This window comes from Ranitomeya variabilis, chromosome 6, assembly GCF_051348905.1.
Source record: "Ranitomeya variabilis isolate aRanVar5 chromosome 6, aRanVar5.hap1, whole genome shotgun sequence".
In the NCBI taxonomy this organism is placed as follows: Eukaryota; Metazoa; Chordata; class Amphibia; order Anura; family Dendrobatidae; genus Ranitomeya; species Ranitomeya variabilis.
Window position 1 is genome coordinate 149,550,318 of NC_135237.1, and position 23,504 is coordinate 149,573,821.

At 42.5% G+C, this 23,504-nt stretch overlaps 1 protein-coding gene across 2 annotated transcripts in view; it reads left to right on the forward strand.

The window, feature by feature from the left end:
- The window catches only part of LARS2 (leucyl-tRNA synthetase 2, mitochondrial), a 266,084-nt gene that overhangs the window by 102,826 nt on the left and 139,754 nt on the right, over window positions 1–23,504 (forward strand). For both annotated transcript variants that reach the window (XM_077269111.1, XM_077269112.1), the window contains exons 4-5: window positions 2,699–2,790; window positions 22,273–22,333. In XM_077269111.1, the coding sequence (XP_077125226.1) occupies window positions 2,699–2,790; window positions 22,273–22,333 (153 nt within the window). The remainder of the gene's footprint in view (window positions 1–2,698; window positions 2,791–22,272; window positions 22,334–23,504) is intronic.

Here is a 23,504-nt window from a genome sequence, read left to right on the forward strand (position 1 = left end):
GAAGTTCTCTTCCAGAAACTGGCAGTAGGTCTGGGAGTTGATCTTCACTCCATCCTCAACCCGAAAAGGTCCCACAAGTTCATCTTTGATGATACTAGCCCATACCAGTACCCTACCTCCACCTTGCTGGCATCTGAGTCGGAGTGGAGCTCTCTGCCCTTTACTGATCCGGCCTCTGGCCCATCCATCTGGCCCATCAAGAGTCACTCTCATTTCATCAGTCCATAAAACCTTTGAAAAGTCAGTCTTAAGATATTTCTTTGCCCAGTCTTGACGTTTTATCTTATGTTTCTTGTTCAAAGGTAGTCGCTTTTCAGCCTTCCTTACCTTGGCCATGTCCCTGAGTATCGCACACCTTGTGCTTTTTGATACTCCAGTAACGTTGCAGCTCTGAAATATGGCAAAACTGGTGACAAATGGCATCTTGGCAGCTTCACGCTTGATTTTCCTCAATTCATGGGCAGTTATTTTGCACCTTTTTTGCCCAACACACTTCTTGCGACCCTGTTGGCTATTGGCCATGAAAAGCTTGATTGTTCGGTGATCAAGCTTCAAAAGTTTGGCAATTTCAAGACTGCTGCATCCCTCTGCAAGACATCTCACAATTTTGGACTTTTCAGAGCCCGTCAAATCTTTCTTCTGACCCATTTTGCCAAAGGAAAGGAAGTTGCCTAATAATTAAGCACACCTTATATAGGGTGTTGATGTCATTAGGCAACACCCCTCCTCATTACAGAGATGCAAATTACCTGATTTATTTAATTGGTAGTTGGCTCTCAAGCCTGAACAGTTTGGAGTAAGACAACATGTATAAAAAGTATCATGTGATCAAAAATACAACTTGGCTAATAATTCTGCACGCAGTGTAAATGGGATTGGGACCATCAGTTGTGTTGTGCCAAAGTATGGTAGATACACAGCTGGTAGTCCTACTGAATAAACTGTTAGCTGCTTTTTTTCTTGCCATAATACAAATTCTAAGTAAAGTACAACGAATGGCCATCATTACTTTAAGAAATGAAGGTCAGTCAGTCCGAAAAATTGGGAAAACTTTGAAAGTGTCCCCAAGTGCATTGGCAAAAACCATCAAGCGCTACAAAGAATCTGGCTCACATGAGGACCGCCCCAGAAAAAGAAGACCAAGAGTCGCCTCTGCCTCTGAGGATAAGTTTATCCGAGTCACCAGCCTCAGAAATCACTGGTTAACAGCATCTCGGATAAGAGACCAGGTCAATGCCACACAGCGTTCTAGTAGCAGACACATCTCTACAACAACTGTTAAGAGGAGACTTTTAGCAGCAGGCCCTCATGGTAAAATAGCTGCTAGGAAACCACTGCTAAGGACAGGCGACAAGCAGAAGAGGCTTGTTTGGGCTTAAAAACACAAGGAATGGACATTAGACCAGTGGAAATCTGTGCTTTGGTCTGATGAGTCCAAATTTGAGATCTTTGGTTCCAACCACCGTGTCTTTGTGAGACGCCGAAAAGGTGAACGGATGGACTCTACATGCCTGGTTCCCACCGTGAAGCATGTAGGAGGTGTGATGGTGTGGGGGTGCTTTGCTGTTGACACTGTTGGGGATTTATTCAAAATTGAAGGCATACTGAACCAGCATGGCTACAACAGCATCTTGCAGCAGCATGCTATTCCATCTGTTTTGCGTTTAGTTGGACCCCAAACACACCTCCAGGCTGTGTAAGGGCTATTTGACCAAGAAGGAGAGTGATGGTGTGCTACGCCAGATGACCTGGCCTCTACAGTCACCAGACCTGAACCCAATCGAGATGGTTTGGGGTGAGCTGGACCCCAAAGTGAAGGCAAAATGGCCAACAAGTGCTAAGCATCTCTGGGAACTCCTTCAAGATTGTTGGAAGTCCATTCCTGGTGACTACCTCTTAAAGCTCATGAAGAGAATGCCAAGAGTGTGCAAAGCAGTCATCAAAGCAAAAGGTGGCTACTTTGAAGAACCTAGAATATAAGACATAATTTCGGTTGTTTCACACTTTTGTTAAGTATATAATTCCACATGTGTTAATTCATAGTTTTGATGCCTTCAGTGTGAATGTACAATTTTAATAGTCATGAAAATACAAAAAAATCTTTAAATGAGGTGTGTCCAAACTGTTAGTCTGTACTGTATTTGTATATATATATACATATATATATATATATACCGTATATATATATATAATGACACCCTGGATTATGCATAGGATGTGATAGATGGATATCGGTGTGGTCTGGTGGGTGTCGCTGATCAGTGACCGTTGTCTCTTTTGAGCTGCGAGTTGCCATTCTCCTGCCTTGAGTTATGTGGTCGACGTCCGAGTCCGTTGCACTTACTCCGCTCCTGTTCTCTACTGTGCAGGGGTGAGATTTGAATGGACCCAGAGACGTCAGCCATGTCAATCAAGCCAGGAGGATGGCGATTATGGGGGGGAGGAGGCGTCGAACACAGATTGGCGCGGCCCATCAGACCCGACAGTGATTAGCATATGGCGTGGGGGGATTATAAGAGTACGTAGCTATGCGGGGAGCTGGGCTCCTATGAACAGGGTGCTGGAGTGCTCTTTAGGGCTTATAGGGAGAACTTAGTGACTGATTCAACTTAACGTCTTAAGTTTTCTTTGTCTTTTAGTTGTGCTACATTGGAATAGCAGTAATTGTATTTATAGTTTCACATTTTTTGTTTTTCAGGTCATTAATCCGATGGGTTGGGACGCATTTGGGCTGCCAGCTGAAAATGCCGCTATTGAACGAGGTCTGAATCCGGACACCTGGACCAAAAGGTATTTACTAGGCTGTAATGGAAATAAGTACCAGCTGGATGACAGAATATGGGTTTTATAAAGATGTAGTTAACTAATTTTCCCTCTAATTTCAAGCTTAGTCTCTGTGCTGGTGGGGACCGCTTCATGTTCTTATAATAACGGGAATTGTCACCAAGTTTTAGCTACCACATCTGAGAGCAGCATAATTTAGGGGCAGAGACCCTGAGTCCAGCAAAGTGTCACTATGGCTGCTTTCACACTAGTGTCGGCACGGGGCCGTCGCTATGCATCGGCTCGACGTGCCGACGCATGCTGTGAAAGTGATGCCCGATGTGGGCAGCAGAAGCAGTCTTACAACGCATCCGCTGCCCCATTGTAAAGTCTGGGGAGGAGGGGGCGAAGTTTCGGCCGCGCATGCGCGGTTGAAAATGGCGGACACGACGCGCAAAAAAAGTTACATGTAACGTTTTTTGTGCCGACGGTCCGCCAAAACACGACGCAACCGATGTGTGGCGATATGTCGCAATGCGTCGGTAATGTAAGTCTATGGGAAAAAAACGCATCCTGCAGACAACTTTTTTCTCCTAAACAACGCATTGCGACGTATTGCAAACGACGCTAGTGTGAAAGAAGCCTAACTCAGCTGCTTGATATCGTGATATCATTTTTATGAAATTAGTATTTGCTGTAGATCTAGCAATTGTCTGAATGCGGAGCTCAGTTCACCCTGTATGTGCCCTTGTTGTACAGTGTACACAGAAAAGCTGCAAATCATTGGTGGGGTTATACAGAGCTCATGAATATGGAGGACTACCCAGCAGCAGGTTTACTAGTCCTCTAGTGATAATTTACTGCTAATAAAACACTTATTTTATAAAAAAAAAATACACTAAGCAGCACAGTAAGTGACACATAGCTGGAATCAGGGTCTCTGTCTCTACATTATGCTCCCCTCAGATAAGGTAGAAAAAAACCTGGTTGCAGATTCCTTTTAGGAGACGCATCCTTTATGTCCTCCTTTTAGTTACGCTTATGTAACACGCAATTTGTACCACTGCAAAGTGCGACATCTAAACATTCTGCTTATAGAACAAAGGTAATTATTTCTTGATTGCAGAATTGTCAAAATTCCAGCCTATTTGCAGCCTCCCAGATTAAGTATTCTACTCCGGTAATTGCCTTCTAATTTTTAAATTGCATTTTCCTTTGTGACAGGTTTTGAATTAAACTGGAATTTTTGGTACAAGGGCCAGAACAGCAGCCTTCTGTCTTGTGTGGATTAGTTTAGCTCAGTCACATCCAAAAGTAGATGGAAATAAGGACCTATTGTGATGTGATCAGTCATTTTCTTTATGTAATGTCATTTTTCAGTTAGGGAAATAACACTCACTGGAAAATATTATTGAGTTAGGTTTAAAATGCCTGACGGTGAACTAGATGAGATATCCTAGATGGAAGGTATGGATAGCGGCGATGATTTTACTGCTAATAGTAATAAAATCATTTCTCAAAATAAATGTTTATTCATAATTATTTAAAAAAAAATCTACACAAACATGCTAAATTAAAGACAACTGTAAAAACAGCTGGTTGATCCCTTAAAGGTTTTGTCCCACAAATAAAGTAAATGTTAGCCCATTACTGACATATAGCGTCCAGTTACTCCGGCTCCCTGACTACTCAGGAACTGAGTAGATGATAGCTGTTTTGTTCAGCCATCATCTGCCTCTAAAAGCCACACGTGGACAGTGTTAGAGGCGTCATTCCATGCGGCAATTGGTGCCCCATGACGTGACATTCACCCATCATCTGTCTCTTACAGACAGTTAGTTTGAAATCCAGCTGTCAATCTCTGACAGCGTGATTTACAGCGCTCCATCAAGGGGTGTCTCATGTGCCTATAGGCACCCCCCGTGACGTGATCGCAGGACACCAATGGATTGCCATGATTTCTGTTGAAGATCCGAATGCCTGTCATGGCAGTTGGTGTTGATAGAATACCGTGATTTTTGCTCTATACGGCAATACAGGTTCAAGTACTCTAAGGGGACTAACAGATAAAGTGAACATTAAAAAAAAGTTCTTAAAAATACCGTATATATATATATAAAAAAAAGTTCAAATCACCCTTCCTTTGCCCCATTAAAAATAAATGGGGAAAAAAAATATACGCAAGTGTAGTTTCATTATGTCCGTAAAAGTAAATAACCCAATCCATAAACTATAATATAACTATAAACAAAATTATGTTTTTTCAGGCACCATAACACTGCAATAAGAAGCGATGAAAGCATCGTACCTACCCCAGAATGGAATCGATCAAAAAGACAACTTATGGTGCAAAAAAAATAAGCTCTCACACAGCCATGACCAAAAACTGAAAATGTTACGGGTCTCTGAAAATGGCGACATAAACGTTTTTTCTTTTATACTAATTTCCACATTTTTTTTCTCATCATTTAAATAAAAAAAAAAAGCTATGCATGTTTTGTCTGTGCGTACTCGTACTGACCTGGAAAATTATATTGCAAGGTCATTTTTACCATATAGTGAACATGGTAAATAAAAATCAATGGACGTCCATTGATTTCCCCGCACCCCCTGCACACCGCCTGCATGGCACATGTATCGCAATAAAGGACTGATTTTTAAGAGATGGTAAGTGCTGCTTTTCTTCTTGAATGATTTTTGCATCACTTTTTTGCTAAGCACCACCGTACTACTTCTTATTTTTATACCGCATTGGTTCGTAGAAGGGTGACTGTTCATATGTAATGGTATGGTGCCGAAGACTCATTTTTCTTGATGGTAAATAAAAAGCCCCAACACAATTGTGGAATTGTACTTTTTATGCAATTTCGACGCACTTGACATTTTTTCTACTTTCCAGTACATCACATGATAAAATGAATGATGTTGTCTAAGGCTATGTGCACACGTTGCGTTTTTTTTTTCGTTTTTTGGCTGTGAAAATGCTTAAAAAACGCTTTCCAAATGCATCCCATTATTTTTAATGGAATTCCGCATTGTTGTGCCCGTGCTGTGTTTTTTTCCGCAAAAAAGCGCATCACGAAACAAGAACGCAGCATGTTTATTAATTTTGCGGAATTTCAGCGATTTTGTCGCTATATAATTGTGTTGGGACGCTCCGGAAAAAACCGCGAGCGGATTTCCTGTGAAAGGAGTTCGGTTTTGATCAGGAAAATTCTGCAAACATTCTGCAACGTGGGCACATAGCCTAAAAGTTAACATGTCCTGCAAAAAAACAAGTCCTCATACGGCTATGTCGATGGAGAAATTAAAAAAGTTATCGCTCTTGGAAGAAGAGGAAAAAGTTAACACGCAAAAATAAAAAAAAGGCCCAGTCGGTAAGAGGTTAATTTAAAGATCTTGGAATAATAATAACACAGGTCTACAAAAAAATATTGTAGATACAATATTTCTGGGTTGTCCCCATCTAACATCCAACAGTAATCTGCCATCATTGAGTCATTCAAAAAACCCTGGTAGCGGTGTTCCATTACTTTAATGTCCTGGTGAAGCCTTGTTCATCGCTTAAATCCCCAAGATTGTGAGGGAAGAAATCTGAATGTGAATGCAAAAAGTGCATTTTCAGAGACATGTGACATCCAAGACACTGGTATGCATTTAGCAGTTCCTCAACACCTTCAACATATTCTGGAGATTTTTTTTTCCCTAAGACGTTTTCACAGATCCACTTGACGCTTTTCCAAGATCTCAATTCCTCATCATTTAGCGTTCCTTCAAACACATCATCTCTCATAAGCTCTCTGATCTGAGGACCAACAAATACCCCTTCAGTTTTGCTGGTGAAATGCTGGAAAATTTCTGTAAAATGCCCTGGAATCCTTGTGAATTTGTCTTTGCCATTGTTTTCACAAAGTTTTTAATCAAAACCAACTTTATATGTAGTGGAGGAAGAAAGATTTTTGTTGGAGCAATCAAAGGATTATGCTGAACATTGTCTCTACCTGGAGCATAGATGTTTCTCTGTCCCCAATCACGACGAACATAATGCTCTACTGTATTTCTACTGTCCCATAAACACAAGATGCAACAATATTTTGTGAAATTTCATTGCATTCCCATTAGCAGACCAATCATTTTCAAATCTCCACAGATATTCCATTGATGATGCTTATATTGTATAGCATCCAAAACAACTGACAGATTTTCATAACTTTCTTTTAGATGACATGAGTCAGCAATAGGGCTTGATGGTTTCATATTTCCATTGTGAAGCAACACTGCTTTCAAACTTCTGAAATGAGTCAATAAACAAATGAGTCAATAAACAATCGCCAATCTGCAACAAAATACTCCTGATTCAGTTCTTCAAAGAGGCCATTCACATTGTTACAGAACACCATTGGTCCATCAACTGTGAAAAATTGTGTTAAAGTGTTACTTGTGTTTTGGTAATAACACACTTTGACATCATCATGAAGAAGATTCTTCTGTTTCAACCTAGATGCAAGAAGTTCAGCTTTATCTTTTGACAATGAAAGGTCTCTGATGAGATAATTTAATTCATGTTGGCTGCTCGGCTTCTCCATCAGGTACATACTCATCTTGACTTGAGGTCTCCACGACTTCGCCAGTAGCTTTAGCTCCATGGTCTTCATATTCTACTTCATTTTCATCCAATCCAGACAACGGTGGTACAGGAACTGGCAAGGTACCATCATGTGGAACTGGCCTAATTGCAGATTCAAGTTCAGGATAATTAATCTTATGTTTGTTTTTTGTAGAAAAGCCCTTCAGTTTGACAAAGCAAAAGTAGCAGTCATCACTATGATTTTTTGGGTTCTCTCCAAATCATGGGAACAGCAAGTGGCATAGCCATTTTCCTCATATTCAGCCAGTCATGAAGAACATTTGAACAACTTGAGCATATCACATGATGGACCCAGCTTTTGTCTTGATCACCAAGTGGACACTTAAAGTACATCTGGTACATCTTTTTAATATCATGAGTGATTGAACGTACTTGGCCTTTTGGTGTAAAAGAACCACACACATAGCAGAATCTGTTCGGATGATTCATGCACTGTCAGGGCATTTTTCTCCTTTAAATCAGATCAAACAGTAGAGTAAGTTCAGTTCAATGGTGGTGACAAACTAAAAAAAAAAATGCCATGAGCCACCAACTATATGTAGATATTTCCCCAGAGATGACGGAGGTAGCTTGTATTTAGAACTGATTTTTACTGGAGATAATCTGGTAGATAACTATATACAGTTGTGAGGTAAACGGGTCAGCCTATTCCTTACAGATGAATATTTGCAGACAGGCAGTTTCTCAGTGTGATATTGGCTGCTATCAGGTTCTCTCTCTATGGAGATCCTCACTCAGTTACACCTCAGTGGCTGAGCTGTTTTCTTCCCTCTGAGGTGACTTGCCCTCCCAGAAATGCAGTGAAAATCCTCGCACAATGGTGGCTGTCCGCTGCCTTCCCTTCTATCTCCCTGTGGCAAGGCTCAGATCCCTGTAGAGGCCTCCTGTCAGAGTCTCACATACCAGTCCTTGCTGCCATCACCATCCTTTTCTGACTGACTCACCCTTATGAGGCGGCAGTAAGATTTATGTGCACACCCTGCGGATTTCCTGCAGATCCGCAAGTGATTTACAGTACAATGTAAATCAATGAGAAAAAAAACACACGCTGTGCTAATGGTGCGGAAAATTCCGTGAGGAAACGCTGCGGATTAAAAGAAGTAGCATGTCACTTCTTTTTTGCCGATCTGCAGCGTTTTTGTACCTATTCCATTATAGAAATCCGCAGGGGTAAAAAACGCATGAAATCTGCAAAAAATTTGCAGTAAATCCGCAGCAAATCTGCACAAAATACGCACAAAAAAATGCGTCAAATCCGCACCTGCGTTTTCTGCCAAGAGATGCAGAATCTGCACCAAAAATTCCTAAGCGTAATCTGCAACGTGTGCACATAGCCTAACAGTTAGCTCCTCTCCATAACATGTGACTTTCCGAGAAGCAGTCATTGGTTGACTGCACTGTCAATACTCTTTCCCATACAACTCACTAAAACCTTTACAGATGTTGTCCCTGTAAGAAAAAAATCACAATTACCGTATTTTCCGGCATATAAGATGACGTTTTAACCCCTGAAAACCGTCTCAAAAGTCGGGAGTCGTCTTATAGGCCGGGTACGTCGTGTGCAGGGAGCGGTCCTAGATGGTTCCCAGGGTCTGGAGGAGAGGAGACTCTCCTTCAGGCCCTGGGATCCATATTCATGGATTACTGCGCATGCGCCCACGCATAGTGCGCCGGCGCATGGGCAGTAATGCTTTTCGGCTTTGCCCGCGGTTGGGCAAAGCATACTGCGCGTGCGCGACCGAAGATTGCATTGCGCGCGCGCCAACTATGGCACACACGTACTCTAATTAACTAACATATTGCGGACAACAGGGAGGGCGGGGTGGAGAAATGAGGATGAAACACCGCCCATCGGACCGGAAAAACTCATTTAAATATCCCACCAATTTGAGGTGACAGGTTCCCTTTAAGTAGTTCTTGTATTACTTCATACAAGTAAGGGTTAACACAGTTGCAGGTGCAAGGCAGGAGACAAGACAGGCAGGAATAAACCTTAAGTCCAGCAAAGTTGCAGAAATAGGTTCAAGTCTCTCTCTTTTCTCTTGCAAATGTTAATAGTAAGCTGAGGGATTCCTGAGTTCACATGTGTCCAACGATCCGAAGTAGAAGATGGTTAGGATAATAAGTCCAAGACTTGCTGGAATAGGTCACAGATAAATTGCAGACTTGATTCAGAAGTACTGATTGAACAGCTGAGGTTGCTTAAAAAAGCAAGTGGCAGAGAACAGGGCGGAAACATAGAAACTAGAAACTCCATACTGACTGAGGGTAAGGTAGCTGCAGCAGGACAGAAAGCAAAATGGCCGACAGGGAAAACTAGATTCAACTAAAAATAACGGCAGATATGGCAAAGAGTCTGAGAACCTTACAGGCTGTGTCTTACCATGCAGAGCTGCTCCAGCTCGTTGGCACATACCACAGCTACTGGCCAGTGAGGGAAGCATAAGTCATATACAGGGCGGGCCATTTCTATGGATACACCTAAATAAAATGGGAATGGTTGGTGATATCAACTTCCTGTTTGTGGCACATTAGTATATGGGAGGGGAAAAACTTTTCAAGATGGGTGGTAACCATGGCGGCCATTTTGAAGTCGGTCATTTTAGATCCAACTTTATTTTTTTCACTGGGAAGACATCAAACTTATTGAGAATTTCACAAGAAAAACAATGGTGTGCTTGGTTTTAGCATAACTTTATTCTTTCATGAGTTATTTGCAAGTTTATGACCACTTATAAAATGTGTTCAAAGTGCTGCCTATTGTTGGATTGTTAATGCAACCCTCTTCTCCCACTCTTGACGTACTGATAGCAACATTGCAGAAGAAATGCTAGCACAGGTTTCCAGTATCCGTGGTTTCAGATGCTGCATATCTCGTATCTTCACAGCATAGACAATTGCCTTCAGATGTCCCCAAAGATAAAAGTATAAGGGGGTCAGATCAGGAGACCTTGGTGGCCATTCAACTGGCCCACGATGACCAATTCATTTTTCCAGGAAACTGTTCATGTAGGAATGCTTGGACCTGACACCCATAATGTGGTGGTGCACCATCTTGGGTGTCCGGTCCGAGCATTCCTACATGAACAGTTTCCTGGAAACTAGATTGGTCGTCGTGGGCTCACAATCTAAATTCCCTATCAGTATGTCTTTGGAGTGTGGGTGAAAATCTGAAAACCTGGAGGAATCCCACTCATGCAGTGGGAGAACATACAAATTCTTTTCAGATGTTCTTAGTAGGATTTGAACGCAAGACCCCAGTGCTGCAAAGCAACAGCGCTAACTAGTGATGAGCGAGTGTACTCGTTGCTTGGGTTTTCCCTAGCACACTCGGGTGGTCTGAGTGTTTGTAGCTGCTCGGAGATTTAGTTTTCGTTGCCGCTGCTGCATGATTTACAGCTGCTAGACAGCTTGATTACATGTGAGGATTCTCTAGCAACCAGGCAACCCCCACATGTTCTCAGGTGTGGGTAGCAGCCATAAATCATGCAGCTGAGTCAACAAAAACTAAATCTCCGAGCACTCACAAATACTCTGAGACCATCTGAGCGTGCTCGGGAAAACCCGAGCAACGAGTACACTCGCTCATCACTAGTGCTAACAACTGGGATGCAAAATACACAGATTTTGGTGTTGCCATACCAGATCACATTGATTGTAAGAATGATTCAAATTAAATTGTGGAATAATGGTTGTTGAGCTTGTACCAGTTTAATCACAATGTATCACAAAAATGAAACATCTGGACTTAATCAGAATGTCTGTGAACCCAAAGCACATAGCCTTGTAGGTTATATAGCCCTTATAGAAATCACTCCGATGGTCTTCTAATCGCTGCCTCCTCTCAACAGTAACTGATGGTTAATCAGATATGCTAATTAGGGTGCTCGGAGCAGCCTTTCTGTGACCAAGAGACTCAGTTCACTGTTGCACCCATTGTTTTTGCTTACACCTGGACTGATGAACTTCCTTTTTGGTGGCCATACATCTTGGATAGCTGTCGGCCAAGTTCTACTTGTGTTCTTTATACTTGTGTTCTCGAGAAGAGTCAAAGCCGCTGTCTGATAATTATGGTGGCATCTAATCTTCCTTGGGAATCAAGGGTCGAGCTTGCGAAAATTTCAAATGTCTTATCCTTCTTTACCTTGACATCTGCCATCAGAACATCACCATACACATTAGATGATTGACCTATCCTGACGATTCAGTGGGTTCAGCTGGCATGTATCCAACTTGTATGGACACTTATAAACAATAAGAGTTGTTTCCCAGTACTGTTACATTGGTGACCCATCCCGAGGACACCCGACATCCTGTATTATCACATTTGTACGTAAACAGCGTATGGAGCGGTGCACTGTGGTCTCTGTCGGGAACTGCAGATCAGCAGTGGTTGAACACTGTGGGTTTCGGTGTGAGACCCCCACGATCGCATATTGATAAAACAAAGTACTAGACAGCCCCTTTATACAACCTCCGGTGTTGAATGGATCAGTGTACAACATTGTTCCTTCTGTTCTTCATTCCTCTTGCATCTTCTCTTCCCATGTGACGCCCGTACTTCACGGATCATCGAATGTACTAAAGATTACGTTTTTGAATAATTATTATAGTTTGAATTGTTCTGAATTAATTAGCTTCTTTATTTGCCTGGTTGCCTTGAACCAGATTATATTGTTTGTTTCAATGTTTTCAATTCCTCTACTAGATTTTAATTTACTGAGACTGAAAAAAACTGTTTTATTTTTGTTCTTCCCTTTTAGAGGTTTGATTGCGATTCTTCATGCTTTATAAGATTGAAAAGTTGTCTTTTCATGGCACCGCTTTATTACGGAGCATAAAGAACATTGCAGAATGACTCATAGTCCCTGAGTTCACCTGCAACGCACAGTATTGTATGTGCATCCGCGCTGCACCGCCATTGCTGCAGGCTCACGCATTGTGTCTGACCTCTGAATACAGGATGGAGACGCTCGCCCCATGTTTGTAACTATTGTGTGCCATAAACAGACTCATAGCTTTATGCCAACTGAAGTAGTCGCTCTGCACGCCAAGACAATTTTATCAGTTCTTTTTTTTACAAGACCTTGTGATATATATTATTAAAGGGGGTTTCAAGCTGGTTAAGAATATTGGTAACAAAGGCCGAGACGGCTTAAAAGGGATAAAGTATTGAGCTCCAGTTTAACAGTCCTACAAAAAGAAAATTGATTTTTTTTCTTTAAAAATGTGTCATATAAAATAGTCAGAGGTGTAAATATAAAGCCTCTTTTCTATGAATAATCTGTTACCGGGCTTCTGTCTAAGCTTTTATGGAAACGTCGCATTGTAAGTGTGTCAGGCGCCTCCGTTGGGGCTGCTTTGGCAATTCTGGTAATTTAGAGCACAGACTACATCGCTTTTTCATGCCATTAACAATACTGACACCTCAAAGGGAATGTGTCTCTAGGGTTTCGCTACCCCAACTGAGAGCAGCATAATGCAGGAATAGAGACTCTGATTCCCGCAATGACTTACTGGGCTGCTTGCTGTGGTTTTGATAAAATCACTGTTTCATCTACTGCAGATCTTCCGGTCCTGTACAACCCGGCCACATCACTGATTGGCAGCTTTCTGTGTAAGATGGGCTAGGGACAAAAAACAAAACGAAGAAACACAGCGCCTCCCTGCACCATAACTTGGGTTTGTTCTCCCAGGATAGTAGCCGGCCACAATAGAGCCGCTAACCTACGGGGGTCGTGTGGGGAGTAAGTGCAACACTGTATACGGTATATAGTGCCTGGAATAAGTAGTCACACCCTGTGAGCTTTTCAACATTTTTTCACATTACAAACTAGATTCCAGTTGTACTATAAGTTTTAATTGGGGAGTCTGTAAGATTGCTGATGAAGTCTAAACAAGCCATGCACATGAGATATCTGTTGTTTGGTTAATAAGACCAGCTTTTGTACCTGTTCACTACAGAAGTGCTTATTAGCCATTAACCTGTTTAGTGCTGGCTATAGCATACATTATACAAATGTAATGTTACAAATAGGCCTGATCAAGCTGTACACTTCTGCTTAAAGAGGACCCATCACTTGCTAAAAATAACCAAGTTAACAGGGTAATCCAGGACTTTTTATTATTTTTGTGCACGGCGCAAAGAATTAACAGGCAGGTAGTTTCGAACTCCAGTACCTGCCTGTTCTGCAATGGGATGACCTTTACCGCCTGTTCTGCTGCTTCAAATCATCACTCGTCAACAGAGCAGCTCTCCCTCCTCCGGTCTGCTATTGTCACTGGGAGACTAGGTGAGCGAGAGCTAATAACCCGGGCCCCTGCAATTTCCCTCAGACTAGGGAAATCCTGACTGACCCTCTACCTGGAGTTTACACTGATGGTGTGCATGTCCAGGCCTCGAACCTCACCCTGTCTCCTGTTTCAACCCTAGGCTGAAACCTCCGCCCACCACCCAGTGAAGAGGTAATACACCAATACCCACAGTTAGCACAGACAAGGATAATGGAAAATATACACCACGCCGCAGTCACTCAGGAATACACTATAAATGTGCAGGGCAAAATAAATACAAATATAGGAAGGAGTAAATAAGACAAAGGAAAATACACCACCAGTAACGAATCTCCAACAACCAGCTCTCCACTCCAGACCGAGATAACAACGCACAAGACAGAAGCTATAATCGGCGACGCCCAATGATCAGGAGAACTATTTAAAGGCAATGGGCATGGCCCAGCTTCCAATCCGAGGATCAGGTAAATTAACCCCGGAACAGCTAGATAAAATCTAGCCGACGCCAATGAGCACATAGTGGTCAAAAGCGGAATTACCGCTGTCTGTCGGACGACCTGGTCTGAACAGCGTCCGACATGACAGCTATATCAATGGGGAATCACTGCCCACATCATGCTGATTGACAGCTGGCTCCCTGCAGTTAGGCTGTGGGGAGCCAGCTGTCAATCAGCATGATATCTGCAGAGATGCTGCTCTGTCAATGTGATGGAAGCTGCAGAATTGCCGTCAGGAACAGCCCGTGACCGCACAGATTCAGCAGAAATCAGTGTTGTACAAAACAGACAGGTAGTTAGACATCGGCACTGGTGAGAACCTGCCTGTTAGTTTCCTGTAGCTCCATGAACAAAATTAATAAAAGTCCCGGATAACCTCTTTCAAATACTTTAAAAATCCCTGCGCTTCCCTGATTCTGCCGCTCTTTTCCTGTTTGTGGTGTGTTACTCCTTTGCATTTTTTTCCCGTGGAGTACACAATGTGAAATCTTTGCTTTGCAGCCAACTGGGCTTTGCTTCAGAGTCCTCTTTGGGTGTGCACTTTTACCCCTCCCACCATCCCAAGTACTGCCAATCACAGATCAGCAACATCTGGGATTAATAGGCTGCTAGATAGGCTGCTGAGCTGTGATTGGCACTATATTGGTAAGATGGCGCCCCCAGAGAAAACTCTTAAGAAAAGCCTAGTTGGCCTGCAAAGCAGAGATTTCACATAGTGTGATCCATAAGACATTTGCGTGTCAAACAAATAATAAGAAATGTGAATATCTCTGCAATAGTGATTCGGTACAAAACAGAAAAATCCAGGGAGATTAGGAATTTTTACAAGTTATTTAACTCAATTTTTTGAGCAAGTGACAGATCTTCTTTAAAGTGTGGTCTGCATTTGGCTGTTGGCCAAGCTAAAGATAAAGATAAAATCGCATCTAATGATTACTCACATGCGTAGAAACTGCGTACACGCAGCTTACTACGCATGTCTGCCGGCTCACCTGTCCCGCCGGCGGAAGTCCCTCGTCCACTGCAGTTCTCGCGATAACTTATGTTATCGCAAGAACTGCCGTGCACGTGACTGGGACTTATCTCCGGTCACTAGTCTGGTTCTCGCAAACAGCTGATCAGCTGTTTGTGAGAACGCTGTAGTGTAGGTGATCGCTGGAGAGTTATCTCCGGCGATCATCTACAGGCTCTGCTATATCTGGATGTCAGGCATCCAGATGTAGCAGAGCTGGACTCGTCTAGACTGTGTGCACATATAACATACAACACACAACATACACCATACAACATGCAACATACGACAACATGCATCATGCGACGACATGCAACAACATGCAAAATGCGACAACATGCGACTTGCAACATGCGACGACATGTGACAACATGCGACGTGCAACATACGACATGCACCATGCAACATACACCATACAACATATAGATACAGTACATACATATAGAAATACAGTGCATTAAACATAGAGTACATACTCACCATCACTTGTCACTTTGATCCCCGAAGCCATTGTCACCTGTAAAAAATATTAAAATAATAAACAAACAATATACTCCCTGATCCGCAGAAATCCAATTAAAATGAGTGCCCCACGACGATCTCCCATGGAGAGCAGCAGCATCAGCTGAAGCAACTGCTCTCCAGGGGCTCCTGGAATACAATGATGGAAGGTATCCTTCCACAATGTATTCCTCACAATGTATTCCTCCGGCCCTGTGAGAAAATAGTCCCTAGTCTCACTTGTGGCATTGCTGTGTGAGAAAGTTCCCTCGCAGCAATGCCATAAAGTGAGACCAGTGAACTAAGGTAACCTCAGTGATACACAGCAGGAGCCATTGTCTCCTGTCTGTGTGTCACTGGAGGCCCTATAGAGCGGTGACATCACCTGATGTCACTGTTCTATAGGGGACATCGTCGTGGGACACTCGATATTAATTGGACTACAGCGGAAAGTGAGTATACGGTTTATTATTTAAATTTTTTTGCAGGCGATCGAGTATGGTAAGTATGGTTAAATTAAGAATAATAAAATACTTTTTCTGGCTGTGTCTTTATTTTTTATTAACCCTTTTCACTACTGTAGTATTAATATTGGATAGGCGTCTTATTGACGCCTCTTCATTATTAACCCGACTTAATGTCACCTTACAAAAGCAAGGTGACATTAACCCCTTATTACCCCATATCCCACCGCTACACGGGAGTGGGAAGAGGGGCTAAGTGCCAGAATTGGCGCTTCTTACAGATGCGCCATTTCTATGGCGGCTGGGGGCTGGTATTTGTAGCCGGGGGGGGGGGGGGATTGGGGGCAATATCCATGGCCCCTCTCTGGGCTATGAATATCAGCCCACAGCTGTCTGCGTAGCCTTTCTGGCTATAAAATATAGGGGGACCCCACGTCTTTTTTTTCTTTGGGGTCCCCCTATCTTTATAGCCAGTAAAGGCTACGCAGACAACTGGGGGCTGATATTCATAGCCTAGAAAGGGGCCATGGGTATTACCCCATTCCCAGGCTACAAATATTGTCCCCCGGCCATCGGCTTTACCCCTCTGGCGCAGAAAATTGCATGGGAGCCCACACCATTTTTTTTCCCATTTTTTTTTTTTTTTTTAAATTAAACGTTCATTCATAAACATCGGCCTTGCTATTACATATCAACTAGATGGTGGCCCGATTCTAATGCATCGGGTATTCTAGAATATGTATGTAGTTTATTTATGACGGGGTGTTTAAATCCTGCGCCAATTCACGGCCGAACTGCACCTGTCGCTGATTGGTCGCGCCAGCCGCCCGCAAAACAATCAGCAATGCGGGATTTCCGTTACAGACAAACAGACCCTTAGACGATTATATATATACTAGATGGTGGCTCGATTCTAACACATTGGGTATTCTAGAATATGTATGTATGTACGTCACGCTGTGAGTGGGGGTTAAATTCCGCACCAATATCGCTGATTGGTCGTGGCTGGCCGTGTAGTATATAGCACAGCGATGTAGTATATAGCACAGCCCACGTAGTATATAACACAGCCACATAGTATATAGCACAGCGATGTAGTATATAGCACAGCCAACACAGTAGACAGCGCAGCCACGTAGTATATAGCAGCCATATAGTATATTGCACAGCCACGCAGTATATAGCACAGCCACGAAGTATATAGCACAGTGATGTAGTATATAACACAGCCCACGTAGTATATAACACAGCCCACGCAGTAGATAGCACAGTCACGTAGCATATAGCAGCCATGTAGTATATGGCACAGCTACGTAGTATATAGCACAGTGATGTAGTATATAACATAGCCCAAGTAGTATATAACACAGCCCGCGCAGTAGATAGCACAGCCAGGTAGTATATAGCAGCCATGTATTATATAGCACAGCCACGTAGTTTATAACACGGCCCACGTAGTATACAGCACAGGCCACGCAGTAGATAGCACAGCCACGTAGTATATAGCACAGCCCACGTAGTATATTACACAGCCACATAGTATATAGCACAGCCAACGCAGTAGATAGCGCAGCCACGTAGTATATAGCAGCCATGTAGTATATAGCAGCCATGTAGTAAATAACACAGCCCACAAAAAGAATTAAAATAAAAAATAGTTATATACTCACCTTCTGTCGTCCACCGAAGCTGTCCCGCTCCTCGCGATGTGGCCAGCAGCTTCCATTCCCAGAGATGCATTGCGAAATTACCCAGATGACTTAGCGGTCTTTGCCAGAGACCGCTAAGTCATCTGTGTAATTTTGCAATGCTTCTCTGGGAACAGAAGCTGCCGAGAGCATCGGGAGGAGCGGGAAAGCTGCTGAGGCGACGGAAGGTCAGAATAGCATGATTTTTTTAATTTTTTTTATTACTTTTACCATTATATCCTTTTACTATTGATGCTGCATAGCCAGCATCAATAGTAAAAAAAAGTTGGTCTGGGATGGGGAGTAGGGAGGGGCCAATTCGCGGCCGGACTGCCGGCCGTGACCAATCAGTGACTCGGGATTTCCGTTACAGACAGAAGTACCCCTTAGATGATTATATATGGATCGCCCCCAGGCGCAGGGCAATGGGATACTCGGCACCGGGTCCCTCGGTCTCGGTTCTGGGGATGTCACGGTGGCCCGACCCAGTCTGTGGCCCTGCTGAGGGGCGCCCAATCAAAGGTGTGTTTGTCTGGTGTTCATGACGCCACCTGTGGTATTCGGTCAGGGTGACCGACGCTGCTGGGGGTCCGCTGGGGTGATGGAATGGCAGCCAGATGGTTTACCTTCCCACAGGTGAAGTATGTCCCCAGGGCTTCCCAAAGTGTGTGGATGATGATAGTGATCGTTGTAAGGCGCGATGAATAACGAGGACACAAAGGTTGCAGTCTCTTTACCTTTTACTGAAGACTTCAGCGTCCGCAGTCCAGAGTACCGCTCACAGGGCTGGCTGAGTCCGGCCGGTCCGAAGGCACATCCAGAGTCCCCTTAGCCAGGAGGAAATCAGTAGCCTTCCTACTAGCACCTGTGTGTTGTAGTACCTCCCTGCTGAGCACCACGGGAAAGTCCTCACAACCTTTGTAGATATTTCTGATGTTCTCTCTCCATCCCCCAGATGATATGGATAGGACAACCCGTATGACGGGGTAGGCCTGGAGTTAATTTATAGGGACCCTAGTGACGCCCCTCTCCCACAATTTCCTCCGTGTCTTCTTAGGTATTTAGGTTGGGCAGCCATCTTGGAATTGACTGTCCTGCAGTTGTCTGGAGTAATGCGTAGAGTCAGTACTCCCTCGGTGTTCTGGCCACCGGCTACGCGCCTCGGAAGGAGGCTGCCGATCTCGGGGCAGGACTCCTCCCGGTATTATCTCCTTGTGCTGTGACTTCGGTTCTCACTCTCCACAATATACTTCACTTCGTGTCCTTTCTTAGGATGCTGCCGCAATGATGTGCAGGCGCAGCTTCGTAACGTTCTGTCTCTTGCTAGGCCTCTATCAGGATCCCACCCCTGACAGGGACCTCTCTGGGTCAAACCCAGGCTGCTTCTCCCTCGATGTTATCTGGTCGAAGCCCAGTCTGCTTCTCTCTCTACCTATCCAACCCACCAGTTTTACCCGTGTGTGAGGAGTGCCCTAGTAGATAGAAGCTTTGCTACCCCTGGTGGACTGGAGTGTGAAGTGTAGTGTGTGACTGTGATACCTGGCAAGGTGAACTCCTTTAGTACCATCAGATGTAACATCACTCCCCCTGGTGGAAGAGCGACATTACTGCAACGACCAGGACTCTGGAACGCTGTACTTAGATAGATGGATAATCTATCTATAGATATATTTATAGATCGATATATCTATGGATACATGGATATACTAAACATCGGGCTTGGTATTATCTATCTATCTATTACACAGGTCAACAAAAAAAAAATTTTTTTCTGATGTCCAAAATATTTTAATGAATTTGGGGTATTTTTGGGGTGCTGATTCTGAATATGCTATCAGTTTTGCCAGATTGGCTCAAGTTTTTGACATTTTTGGTATCTTATTTATAGCACTTGTTGGTAAATGCGACGCATCATCTCATTAATTTCTTTGGATTAGTACTTGAACTGAGCAGTTCTCAATATAGTTTTGTGTTAATTAGTGTTCTAAAAGTTTGTTCATAGCTTGATTTTTGCACTAACTTTATGTTGTTGTCTGTTTTCCAGTGAAAAGCATGAACTCATCAAGAAGAAGTTGTCTTAACGATCCAGACTCATTCTGTTACATTTGTGGTGAATACACACTGCCAAAACACAGAAGAAACATAACAGACTTCGTAAAAAAAGTGTATTTTGCCTATTTTGGGGTTATGCTTGGGGACCAAGACAAGTTTTGGGCACCACACATAGTGTGCAAAGCATGTATCGAATTATTACGAAAATGGAGCAAAGGACAAAGAAAAAGCTTCAAATTTGGTGTTCCAATGGTGTGGAGAGAGCCAAAAAATCATCATGATGACTGTTATTTCTGTGCAGTGCAAGTGCAAGGATTCAATAAGCATAAGAAACGAAAATGGGAGTAACATGGAATCTGCAAGAAGGCCTGTCCCTCATTGTGAAGATGTGCCTGTACCTGTGTTTACCATAAATAACAGTCATCATGATGATTTTTTGGTTCTCTCCACACCATTGGAACACCAAATTTGAAGCTTTTTCTTTGTCCTTTGCTCCATTTTCGTAATAATTCGATACATGCTTTGCACACTATGTGTGGTGCCCAAAACTTGTCTTGGTCCCCAAGCATAACCCCAAAATAGGCAAAATACACTTTTTTTACGAAGTCTGTTATGTTTCTTCTATGTTTTGGCAGTGTGTATTCACCACAAATGTAACAGAATGAGTCTGGATCGTTAAGACAACTTCTTCTTGATGAGTTCATGCTTTTCACTGGAAAACAGACAACAACATAAAGTTAGTGCAAAAATCAAGCTATGAACAAACTTTTAGAACACTAATTAACACAAAACTATATTGAGAACTGCTCAGTTCAAGTACTAATCCAAAGAAATTAATGAGATAATGCGTCGCATTTACCAACAAGTGCTATAAATAAGATACCAAAAATCTCAAAAACTTGAGCCAATCTGGCAAAACTGATGACATATTCAGAATCAGCACCCCAAAAATACCCTAAATTCGATGAAATATCTTTGGCACCAAAAATGCTGTTGACCAGTGTTATCTATCTATCATCTATCTATCTATTATCTATCGATAAATCTATCTATTTATCTATCTATCTATCCATCTATCTATCTATCTATCTATCTATCTATCTATCTATCTATCTATCTATCTATCTATCATCTATTATCTATCTATCTATCTATCTATCTATCTATCTATCTATCATCTGTCTGTGTGTGTAAACATTATTCTTCAATGGAGTATGTAAATGAAGAGGTTGGACAGGAAATGACCACCTTTTTTTTGGTATATCTTTACTGAGCCTACAAAAACACACACAAATCCGCATGAAAATAATGCGTCAAAAAACGCATGAAAAACACAGGTGACCTGCCAGTGATCTCAGGTGCAGATTTGGTGCAGATTGTACCTGTGTCAAATCCTGATCAAATCCTGAATGTGGACACATACCCTTACAAATACTCGGAGGTCACCCGAGCGTGCTCTGGAAAACCCTAGCAACAAGTACACTCGTTCATCACTATTAGCTATGCTGTAAAATCCTATGTATTATTACAGTAAATTACTCAGGTTCATTAATGCCATGAAGTAATTACAGAGAGAACACATGAAAACCATGTGCATTTACTAAGAGGAAGAAAAAGTGGTGAAAGTGTTTGCGGCATGGCACTGCTCACTACTGATGCCAGCTCTCATCCGAGCATATACCCTAAGGCCACATTCTCAGATAGTGGCCGCATTGTCATTTTTATTCCAAACCTTTCTGGAACCCATCATTTTTTTTTAATAATTTTGGAAATTTCTGGCAAAAAAATGCATTTTTGTCTCTATAACACCAAAAAAAAAAAAAAGCAACTTGTGAACGCAGGTTATGGCTCTGTTCACGTCACATTAAAGAGCCCTACATCAGAGGTGTATGGAGACAGAAGTCACACAGTAGGATATGCACTAATTGTTAGAAAAAAAAAATAAAAAAAATTATATATATATATATATATATATATATATATATATATATATATATATATATATATTAAAAAAAAAATGTATTGTACTAGTATATTTTGGCCCAGTGGAGGCCAAACGGAGAATAGAGACTCTTATAGGATGTGAACAATACTGGGTTTCCTTCAGTTGTGTCCAGCCAGTTGTTTTCTGCTGGAGCCGCACACAGCTGATGGCATAGTTTTGCACAGCACACAGCCAGATCTGCTGCATGCAATGTTTTCATCTTTCAGGTCACCTCCTCCAGCATCAGTGTCTCGCCGGTACTTCATTACAACGCCAGAGGTTTAAAATGACAAATGGTGGCATAAATGATAACCAGGCGGTACACGGGCAGAGTTTTGCCATTAATAATTGTGTTATTGTATCTTACAGCAATATTCAGCACATGAGGCAGCAGTTAGAAAGAATTGGCCTATCGTTTAGCTGGGATAGGGTAAGTACATGCTATTTTACTTATTGTCAATGGGTGAAAAGTTTTTGCCTTTTAATTAATAGTATATTTATTTTTGTTAAGTATTGCATTTCTAGCTATTTTATATTCCCCTCAAATAACATAGTTTTTCTCTAAATTCTGACGCATTGTGTAAAAAGCGTCCTAGAATTAAATAACTATGGGGAGCATCTTGCAATCAGCATTGGGAACCATTGTTATGATCAGGCTAAAGTGGATTTTACACTTTCTAATGTCCTCTATTCATGCCCATACAAGTAGAATTTGTCTTTGTGTGCGATCTTCAATGTTGGCTGCTTGGCTCTGTAATAGAGTACCACTTTATTTTAGCGACATTAATATTATTGATTTTTAAAGCGCCCTAAAAAGGGCATCTGACAGTAGGAACAACAGCTGCGGGGACTCGAACATAATATTCGAGCACACAGAAGCATGCTCAGATATCACCTTATTCCAGCAGGATCACTCATCACTAGCTGCCACCACTCCACTGCACTGGTTCACATATTAAAAGCCTGAAAGGTTAAATGTTGGATTTTGTTGTACTTAAAGGGAACCTGTCAGCAGGTTTTTGCTTCCGCAGGTGAATCCGCATGTGATCACTGAACTGTGCGGAATCACCGCTTCCAATACATTCTATTGGTGAAATTTCTGGTCTGGAAAGACGCGGCGCATGTCAGTCTCCACGGGTAATCCTCGGGCATCTGTGGACGCATAGTGGACATGGGATTTCTTGAATTCCCATCCACTATGCTGTAACATTTGGCCGCTGTGGGTTTGATGCTGCATAAGTACGCAGCATCAAACCCGCAGCAGCTTCAGATTGTGTGCACATACCCTGAATCCAATGATGTGTCACTTACATTACTGACTCAGCCGTTCTGACACAATTAGAGCTTTTAGATTTAGAATGCAGCAGAGCTGAGAAAGCAAACCGGGCTCCCACTAATCTCTGTGTACAAAGTCCATAGACAGTGAGCTACTTATCTCAGAAGGAGGTGGAATCGGACTAGTCTGACAGTTAATTTCTTAGTGATAAATCCTTCATAGCTAGTAAACCGCACACACTTTGACAAGTGACACATTCCTGAACTCTGTTTCATCCTCTATCTTCTGTCTTCAGAGTAGATGGCAAAAACCTGCTGACAGATTC